We start from the raw sequence: 10,656 nt of genomic DNA on the forward strand, positions 1-10,656 counted from the left end.
TTGCTGGCAGTCCTCTGCTTCCAGATATACTGCGCCGAGGAGTCTGTGTGTGCAGTCGGTGACAGCGGCCAAGTTGAGGAGGCGAGCAGTCCATCTAAACTCGCCTGCGAGCAAGAGCTAATAATCGGGGAGGCAGTACTGGAAACTCCGGCTGAAGAGGATGTTCCACGAGACCTGGGGTGCTATTTAGGAAATATGTACATAACCACTATCGCTAGGGCAAAAATGTCTGTGTTTGCGAAGCGCTGCGAGCTAGCACATAAAACCATGTCTTAGAAGGCGGGTCTCATGCATGGGCTAAAGCACGTCAATTGGGGAGTTGGGGGCGTACCTATGAACCCCTTTTGTCTGACCTGTCTGGCACTTGCAGCATCTACAGCCTCCAACACTGAGGTGTCAAGATCAGCATCTGCTTCCCTCAAACCCTGTAATCTTTCCTGTGTAAGTTCAACTGCCACTATGGAGAGCTACATTGTGTAAAACACAAGAAGCCAGGATGATATTGCTAACCTTCTGAGGAGTTTACTGTATTGTTCTGTCAGACATCCAAACACCAGAACTGCATTTTGAGGATTCCAAGTGTTCGCTCAATTACAGTACGAGCACATTTAAAAGTTTGTTTTAATAAAGTCAGAAAGGGGATATCCCTGTCCCCAACAGCCCGTCATCATGGAAGCCACCTTCCTCTCCAATGTCTTTAGCAGAAGTTTGTCCAGATGCATGCATCGTGCATAGAGCCCAGCTACTTTGCAACGCCATGAGATTATTGTCGCTTGTCATCTGCATGTTCATTTAGTGGTACCCTTTTCGACACACGTAATGATATTCGCCAACACTCTTTGCTTTTATTTGAATATGTGTAGCCTACCATCCACAGCTCCAATCACATTGGGAAAACCACAGATGGAATGAAAACCTTCCTTTATTGACTGTGATTCCTGTATGGGCCATGTAATGTATTCAGCATGGTTTGTAAGGGCAGTAGTTACATTCTCAATGGAGATGCACACTGATACCTTGCTCATTGCCAATACATTTTAGAAGGAACCGCTGGCAAGGAAATGTGATGTGCCCAACACTCGAGCTTCTGTAGACAGGGCATGATATAACTTTGTCTGCTCACATATGGCACAAGTGAGGTGAAGTTGATGTATGTCCTTCCTCTTTTAAGAGTATTTTGCTTGTCTAAGATGTTACGCACACGTCTCTTCCTGAAATTTGTGTGAGCCGATGCCCAGTGTCGTCGTATTTCTCTCTCGGTGTGTCTTAGCTACACAGCATCAGCATGATTTTCAAAAGGGACAAAATAAGAACTAGGTCGCAAAGTGATTTCTAAAACTTGATTTGGGTCACTAAGCACATTGCTTTCAAAGGGATGAAAGGGCTGTGTCCTATCCAACTGTTGAACTGTTAAAATATAAATGACTTGATTTAGTTAGGTAAATTGGGTATTAAAAATAATTATTAATTCTTATTTTGCCCCGTGAGAAAACTAGGTGAGATTCACCTTTCGTATTTATACAATTAAAAAGTTGGTGCAGATAAAATACGAAAGATTGTACGAATGAGTGGTGTGAGTTTCGTTGTAATATGGAAACGCAACGTCACTTTTTGACATCGAATCTGGCAAATACACTTTCTTATATGCATATAGAAACAAGCCCCTGGTCTCACAATGATTTGCATTCAGAAAGGAAATTGGCAATATTCCTAACACCATTCGCCCCTGTTTCTATAGTAGCCCCACAATAGATATAGTGGGCATTCTGTAGCTACTGAATGGTAGTTCCTAAAAACACAAAGCTGCCCTCGAGGCCCCATTTCCAATCAAGTGCAAAGTGTAAGTGTGGGCAGGGATTTTTTCTTTTTATTGTTGTTGTTTTTTTGCTTTGCTATCTATAAAAATGTTATTTCTTGTGTGAATTATATATATAATAAATGGAAAATACTTACTTAATCCTTCTTTACAGCTCTTTCTTGTAACATTTTTTTTTTTAAATCAGACCACATTTTTTATTTTGTTGGTTGCTTGTTTATTTTTGATGTTCAGACCTCTCTTTATTGACATTAAAATGACTTCTTGTCAAAAGCATTGCTTCTATTTTTATGAAATATAAACGGTTGAGAGAAAAATAATAAATAATAACACTAGACTCTCCCTTTGTCACGTAGCCTACTCTGTGGCATTTTACATGACTAATAGAACTAAAATCCCAGGTCAACCTAAATCATTTGTCAAGTTCAGCTTCCTCTTGCAGAGCTGAAAATGAACAATAGTAAACAATAATGTGCTGTCTAGTGTAGAAGTGACGAAGGACTGAACAATACTGGACGTGTTAGGTAAGCGAGCTGCTCAGAGACAGAATTCTTCTGCTCGCTCGGATCGCCGATGAAATTTGCTCTGTAGCTCCGAGCTGCTCAGTAGGTTTATTTTCACTGTGCTGCTCTGAGCAACTCATTGCTTACTCATTATTCTAGGAAATTTGGTATCAATGACTCTTTGGAATTGACCTTATTAAATGTCTTTACACAGAAGAGATTGTTTTATGGGGTTTCTGTCCTATGAACTGATATCACAAAACTTTACAAATGTGTTACCTTTATTTTTCCATTGCTTATACAGATTTATCTTTTCCAACCCGCATTAGTTGAATTGTAGGGGTGTGTGAATGTGTGTGCGTATGTTTGGGGGGGGGGGGGGGGGTTGTGCTGTCTATAAACTATAACAATACAATTTTATTAAATAACAAAATTGAATAATAAAATACAAAATAATACTTTTAAATTATGACAATTTTCCCCCTGCATTTAAGAAATTAATTAAATGCTAGTCATATCAGTCCAGAGAGGACAGACAAACAGAAGGAGATGTGACACTTTTTATTGGACTAACTGAACAAAGATTAAATCACAAGCTTTCAAGATCTCAAAGGCCTCCTCTTCAGGGGAAAGCAGGACAAATTGCTTTTTTTTATTTAAAAAAATATGAAAATATGAAAGCTTTTCTTTCCTACTTTCACCTGAAGAGATTAATTTGTGTTTTAGTCCAATAAAAGGTATCCCATCTCTTCCCTTTGTCTAAGAAATTAATGTAACAAAACGTGCCTCAAAAAAACTGTTGGATATATTGGAAAATGTATTATGTATTATTAGTATTATTATTATTATTATTATTATTAGTATGCTATTGTATTTAAGGTGGGATAGCATGCAACGGTATTATATTTTTTTTTTTTAAAAAGGAGTTATTATAATATGCTTTATATAAAAGGTATAAGGCCATGCATAAGTGTACTTTTAATAATGTAATTTAAATGATAAAAGCAGCACATGGCCACACCGATGTCTAGTAATTGTAGCAGCATCGATATTATATTATGACACTTTGGTTACTACTTACTAATTACTACCGATTTCATACAGAAATCAAGACAATGAAAACACGTCAGATTAAATTAATTCTTATGTCCATGCAGGTGTGGTGGGCGGGAGAGCCTTTGAGGAAAGCCACTATCTCTACTGCCCACACTTTAATTGCGAAAATTTCCAAAAAGTTTTATGGGCGGAGTGAGTGAAGACTTTAAATATGGGGAAACACCACACACTGCTCCAGAACAAGCATCTTGCTTAAGAAGTGATCTCGCGTATTAAATAAAACGATTTACATTCACAATGTGTTACGGGTGTAATCGCAAGACATTTATGTCCACGGCAACAGTGGCTTCTGCTGCCTCGGGTGGCTGTTACCCCAGGGAAGGGGTACCCGAAGTGTTTACCTTCGATCCGATACCCGAGCCCCAAACTCGGCCGCATGTCTCTCGATTAGGGAGAAACGGAAAGGCGAAAAAAGTGCTATACCCAGCAATGGTGAGTTTCAAAATGCACACCTTCCTTTTCAGCCAGTTGTTCGTTTATAAAAGAAATGTTAAAAAAAATAATTTAAAAAGCATTTTTTTTTTTAAATTAAAACTATTATAGCCTTGTAACGTTTGTAAATTTGTTAATGCGATTTTATTTGAATAACAGTATCAATAATGTTGTAGCTTTTCTAGCGCAAATAAATAAAGATACCATTTTTCTTTGTAAATTGCTGCATTGAATTGTTTTTCTCCCTTTTTCAGACAAAAAAACGACTCCCAGTTGCCGAGGGCCGCAGCACCGTTCAAAAGTTGCTTTTCCTGTTGCTGGCAGTCCTCTGCTTCCAGATATACTGCGCCGAGGAGTCCGTGTGTGCAGTCGGTGACAGCGGCCAAGTTGAGGAGGCGAGCAGTCCATCTAAACTTGCCTGCGAGCAAGAGCTAATAATCGGGGAGGCAGTACTGGAAACTCCGGCTGAAGAGGATCTTCTACGAGATTTTGCTGCTCAAACCGAGAGAAGAAGCCGGATTCTGCTGCTAGTTGGCGTCTCACAGTACATCAATGAGATGAAAGGCAAGCAGTAGGCAATTCCTGTAATTAGGGGATCTAGATGAACTCGACCCGGTAGTCAGTGTGCCGTGCGTGTTTGGACAGGGCAAATTAAGAACTCCCAAGTAATTAATTTGGAGATTTATAGTGTTTTTTGCTAACTGCTAGAAGTGTACTGCCGTGAAACCAATGAAGAGACAGAGTTATGAAGAACACGAAGTTTAACTGTGCTTAAATTTAAGCAAACGCGTTTCTGAAGACACGTGGTTATTTTTAAAATCTGTTTATTTATTTAAAAAATATGTATTTGTTTATTTATTTATATATTTGTTGAAGTTTGGCATATCCTGATTTTGTTTAATTTCGATAACAATATTAACAATCCCTTTTTTTTTACTGTGTAGGCTATAGCAATTCATTTTGTTACATTAATTTAAAATGGCAAAGGTAAATAGATTCGTAGCAGTGACTGTTGTAGTATTTATTTATTTATATTTATTTATTTATAACAATTATTATATTTAATTTATATGTGTGCTCAAGCTTGTTTAGGTTGTACAATGTAACTGCAATCTGTATGCATATATTTCGCATGTTAATTATACTGGCTGTGCTACAGTAGTTTCAGGCTTACTGTGTAAGCTGCTGTTTCTGGTTATCAGCTCATTCCTGGACTAAATCCTCTGTTCCTTTCATGTGTTCATGGTCTGGAAACATAGCCTGCTGTATGTTCTATGAACAGCTGAATAAAACGAAGATATTTGAATATATTTTGTGTGCGCATGTCATTTGCTGTAAACGTTCTTCTGGCTAAATGCAAACATCTTTCTAATTTTAAACTGGTAGAAACTTTAGAGACAAGTCCTCTGGCCTCAGACACAAGCCGTGTTTAGCTTACAGTGCCCTGTGACTTTTTAAAGTCTCCCGTAATCATAAGAGTGAGTTGCACTTCTCTCAAATCAATGATATTCAAAGTTCCAAGCTAGATTAGTGGTATAATAATGATACACTAAGGTGTTTTTTCAATTCCAAATGTATTTAGTTTAACCAGGATAGAACCTGTGTCATGTGCATCTAATTTCCAAGGGAGTCCTGGCAAGACAGCAAGAAGCAGCAGCATAAAATCAAGATAAACCATTCAAACAGGACAACAAAAAAATACACTATTATAAAACAGCGATCCAAAATGAAAGCATTAAAAATTGAATAATTCCAATTTGCACACGATTCCGGTCATTGTTGGTATTTAAAGGATTTGCGACCCTGGTTAGATTTTAAATAAATATGTATCAGTGATTTCAAAAAGGTGCTGTGAAGTGGCTTCGTTCAAAGGCAATTAATTCTAAAGATGCCTGATAAACAAAGGCACAGATGGCGCATTATTTGCGTATTTGTCAATTAAACATTAGCTGCCATTATTAAATTAATGCTTTGTATTGCTCGTAATTGTCTTTCAATACATTTTCATAGCACTTGCAAAGAGGGTGTGACTAATCGATCGCACAGATCGGATGATTAATCGATCAATAGAACACGTCAAGATTAAAACCCCTGTGTTGTGATTTTTTCAGACAAACGTATTTGGTACCTATTAAGTCAGCAGGTAGTAATTAAAACAGAAAGGTGTCTATTAAAACATAAATATTTAATAGTAGGCTGTGTGGTCGTGGTTAAAGAAACGGTCTTGTAACTCGGAGGTCCCCAGTTCAGCCACTAACTCGCTGTGTGACCCTGACTCTTAAACTCCTTGTGCTCAGTCTTTAGGGTGAGACGTTGTTGTAGGTCACTCTTTGCAGCTGATGCAGTTGACAGACCCTAGTTTCGTATCTTGTAAAGCGCTTTGTGATGGTGGTCCACTATGAAGGGCGCTATATAAAACAAAGAATTATTATTATTATTATTTACAAACAAGTACTGGCTGCACTGCCACCTGTGGGCTGTTTTGTGTAAGTACAATATTCTCTTTGTGTCTATGTACTGTGCCTTCACGTAGCGTCGTCCTGGTAGAATGTAAAATTATTTAAAATATTATTTGTATTTATTACATAAAGTCAAATATAATACCGTCCTTTTGCTTGTAACTTTTGTTTCCAAATGTTAAAAAAAAAAACAACAACTTTTTTTTTTTTTTTTTTTTTTTTTTTTTTTGTAGGGTTTGTAAAAATGCAACGACTAAAATTGTATATTGAGTTTGAAAGCCGTTTAATGTGGTCGATGGTCTGGACTTCACCACAGTGACAATTTTGGTGTATCCATAATTTTCCATTTATTAAAATGACATGAATCACATTCATTGCCTCCTTTTATATATTCCAGCTGAGGTTTCTAAGAGTGTGGGGGGGGGGGGGTCCAGGGGCTTTACATCCTTACAAATAAACTACGCTTATATGTTTAAATGTTTACCATGGCTTCAAAGTGTGAGAACATGAAATGAGAAACTTAATTTGTTCGTGAGCTCTGCGTATACAGCACTGTACGCAGTACACAGCCACTAAATCCTCAATGGCACAGATGGGTATCAGGTCTTACGTGATACTGTATCTGTACATCACAACACAGCGTAGCTACTTCTACCTCAGCAGGTGTTACGAGTGACGAATACATGTGATCTATAGCAGGCACAATTACCGGACATCTGTTTGAAATGTTCCCATAAAACATAATGAAATACTCCAGCATAATATCGCGATCTGGATAACCATATCATTAATTTCTAGAAATAAATGCAAGCCACGAAGAGAAAAAAAGGGGGAAGACTGCATCTATACAGAATAAACAAAACACAGGCCAGTTTGATTAGCAAACACTATATAATTGTACATTTCACATTCTCTAGACACAATGCACAATGGATTACTTTTTTCCTAAAAGCCAGACACGGTTGTATTTCACTTTTTGGCACGTAACTAACAAACATACAGCAATTCTAATACTAATAAAATAAACTTGAAAACATCCAGTCATTACAAGATCAAGTCTCCTGTCATATACAGATTGTTAAGGCAGAGACATTGGGTTTTTGTAAATATTTCTAACGCCTATGATTCTGTACCATTTATTTATTTATTTATTTTTAACAGGCGTTATAGTAACAGAAGACATCCATGATAGTGAGGCACGATGGGAAGATAATGCCTGAGACTTCACAGGTGAAAACAAACATAGGAAGGGTGTATCCATAGCAACACTGTTTCTTTGTCAATGTCTCATGCAATTTTAGAATCCGGTTTCGAAGGATTAGGGGTTTCAAGGTAGTGGACCTCTAGATAAAATTTAATTAATGTTTTATATTATTTCAGCATGAGTAACCTTTCTTTACTGAGAAGAAAACATATACAAGTCCAAAATAAAAAAAAATTATATATATATGATATATCTATTGTAGATAATAAACTCTAGTATTTTGCTGTCAATCAGATGAGACATGAAACCGAGGTCCTATTGTAAGTGACTCTGCAGCTGTTGTTGATGCATAGTTCAACCCCTAGTCTTTGTAAGTCGCTTTGGATAAAAGCGTCTGCTAAACATCTAATTCATAATAACACTCATACATTCACCTCTATGAAAATTTGGTAGGACCTCTTTTGTATTTGTGGATCACTTTGTGTATGATTTGGTGGATATCTTGTTTTCACCTTCACCTCTTCAACTCCATCTTACAAAACCGGACTTCAAATTGGATAGTCGTTGGACCAACAATCCCCCCTCCCCCCACACGTTTAGTTTCTTTCCTATACTACAATAGCCGTCTCCAGTTTCACATAGGTCTGCAGAGCTGAAAGAGTTAAAACTGGACAAGAATAAACAGTCATTTTTTTTATATTATACAAGAATGAAACAAATAAACCCTATGATGAGAGTACACCACGCTACTGCAAATTAAGCAACACCTCTGTGAACAGGAGTGAATGTCTGTTACCCTGTTCAAAGGGGCGGTTACAGCCTGGAAAACAACAGGAAAGCAAATGAAGTATACTCCTAAATTTAGTATTACAAATATATTCAGTGTTGCAACTTATCAGAATTGTTTTTCATTTTTCCAATAACGACCCAGGGATTTTAGGCTTGACAGGAAATCGACAAGACTGGGCTAGTCCAGAAACAGGCCTTTCTGGTTATAACCAGATTAGTGTTGGAATGTAATTAACAACCTACTGTTTGATTAGGGACACACCTCAGACAGGCTGTAAAGAAAAGAAAGAAAAAAAAAGTATCGCATCAAGTTGTGAAGTTCAACTAACAGGTTGTACTTGTGTTTCAACGAAGATCTAACGTCAGCTCAATATAACTACCAAAAGGAAGGGGAGAGAAGCAAGCAACTGCATCTTTGTCACATAGTTGCTTGGTTCAAGTTTTGTAAAAGGGACAGTTTTTTTTTTTCTGCCTTCCAAAAATATGCATTAATGACTGCAGAAAAAATGGGGTTGAAAAAGCGCGTGGTCTCTGTGTTTTATAAGATGCACTTCAGGTACTTTACACCAGACGTTGGGCACATGCAGAGAGACAGACAGGGATAAGCAGACAGGCAGACGATTCCATTGGGAGCAGTAAATCCGAGAGCCTGTGAGGTTTTTCAACCCAGTCGTCCGGGTTTCCCAGCAAGCTGTTCAATTATTAAAAAAAAAAAACATACTTTATTTATTGTTTTATCTGCATTACCATTATTCATTTCCATGCATTCATTCGTCACAGTAAAATTAGCTGTGTTGTTAGACCAACAAGTACATATCAAATGGATTACAATACTTTAGTTTATTGAATTAAAACTAGTACAAAAAGGAGTATGTCCGAGTAACAGGGCGGAGGCTGGGAACAAACCAGTGAACCCTCGCACTGCAAGCAAGCATCTTAATCACAATGCAAAAGAGCCAGGCTCCTCAGCATTTGTGGTTTTACCCTGCCACTTAAAACTCTCAGTATCACGATTAAGAAAGTAGATCACCATGACTTGCATCCACAAAATGCTGACTTTCAGACACACAGTAGCCTTCAATAGATACATCTATGTGACGAGCAAGTGTAACATTTATATCTGTATCATATTTATTTCATGTGGATATATGATCTGCAAGCAAAAGGACACGCACACAGAACTGATATTCTGTACGTTCTGTATCGCTGGGACTAAAAACAAAAGCTCCCTACCTCAAGATTCCAGTGAGAGCTTGAAGTAAGGAGAAAAGCAGCATGTTATTAATAAAGCTTTCTGGGCTGCTACTGCAATCAAAAGCAATGCAGTAAGACGTTGTTTCATTAATTAGTGAGGGGTACAGTACAGGTACTGCCATGTCTGAATGATCAGATCGTGAAAATACGGTACTTGTTTTTTCTCCTCTCCTACTGCAAGTATTATATATATTTAACATCACGTAATGTAAAAACTACAAAAAGATACTGCAAAAGTCTACTGGAAACCACAATAGTAGTACAGCATTTCATGTTAGATTTTGAAATGTCATATTTTTCTTTTGGTCAGGTTAAGTATCTGGATAACTACAAAGCGGAATGTAATGTAATATGTTAACGTAACATTATTTTAGCAGGTTTCATTCAACTCTATGGAGGAAAATGAGCTCATTCTATACAGGGACGCAAACCTTCTGGCCATAGCTATTTGCTGCTCGGCTGCAGCTGTTCGGTTTTACATGCACGTGTGACAGAAACTGGTGAGTGGTTTAAATTTTATTGGTGCTAGAATTTTGCAAGCTTGTCTACTACTTCTCCAGTGCTCTACAGGTGCACCTAATCTGGTCACATATGCAACCAAAAAAAACAGCCTGTGTGCCAGTGCATGGGTACCTGAGTGATGCTGACACCGGTCAGTTTCTCCATTGCCTCAGGCAGGCGCTTCATGATGTCCAGCACTTCCCCGGTCAGTTTGGCTGCTCCAACATCTCCATTGCCACTCGACACCATCGTCACCTTCTTAGCCTCGGACAGAGGCCTGCTGATCTCTTCTGCAATCTGCGAAACACACAAGAGGAATATCACTGCAAAATTCCTAAATCGCATTACTGGATCTGAGAAAAAAAAAAAAGTTCCAAGCTCCTAAAAAGTTGCATTTTATAGTGAAGTTGAAATCTTTTTAAGAGCTGAAAACAATTTAAAAAAAGGCACTAAGCAACCTCCTTATCCACCCCCCTTCTCCTGTGTGCCTCCTCACCAGGGGCAGCTTCTCCAACAGCATGTCCACCATGGCAGCTTCCTTGTACTGCTTGAAAGCTTCGGCCTTCTTCGACATCTGCTCTG

The 10,656-nt window shown here is 38.0% G+C and overlaps 2 protein-coding genes across 3 annotated transcripts; one reads left to right on the top strand and one right to left on the bottom strand.

Annotated features, from left to right (window-relative positions):
- The first annotated feature begins 3,487 nt into the window (after window positions 1–3,487).
- Window positions 3,488–4,746, top strand: LOC121298743 (radiation-inducible immediate-early gene IEX-1-like). The gene is made up of 2 exons (XM_041225958.1): window positions 3,488–3,867; window positions 4,122–4,746. Exons 1-2 carry the CDS (start codon window positions 3,673–3,675, stop codon window positions 4,440–4,442), a joined length of 516 nt encoding a protein of 171 aa, XP_041081892.1. The 5' UTR covers window positions 3,488–3,672; the 3' UTR covers window positions 4,443–4,746.
- A 3,464-nt stretch (window positions 4,747–8,210) lies between these two features.
- LOC121298750 (flotillin-1-like) lies at window positions 8,211–10,650 on the bottom strand. Of its 2 annotated transcripts, XM_041225968.1 has the most exons (4): window positions 10,571–10,650; window positions 10,207–10,371; window positions 9,553–9,571; window positions 8,211–9,010 (listed from the first exon to the last, which is right to left on the bottom strand). In XM_041225968.1, exons 1-3 carry the CDS (start codon window positions 10,646–10,648, stop codon window positions 9,554–9,556), a joined length of 261 nt encoding a protein of 86 aa, XP_041081902.1. In that variant the 5' UTR covers window positions 10,649–10,650; the 3' UTR covers window positions 8,211–9,010; window position 9,553. The 2 variants fall into 2 exon arrangements, with proteins under 2 accessions (XP_041081902.1, XP_041081901.1); XM_041225967.1 differs by lacking the exon at window positions 9,553–9,571.
- Window positions 10,651–10,656: the final 6 nt, after the last annotated feature.

This window comes from Polyodon spathula, chromosome 24 (genome assembly GCF_017654505.1).
Source record: "Polyodon spathula isolate WHYD16114869_AA chromosome 24, ASM1765450v1, whole genome shotgun sequence".
In the NCBI taxonomy this organism is placed as follows: domain Eukaryota; kingdom Metazoa; phylum Chordata; class Actinopteri; order Acipenseriformes; family Polyodontidae; genus Polyodon; species Polyodon spathula.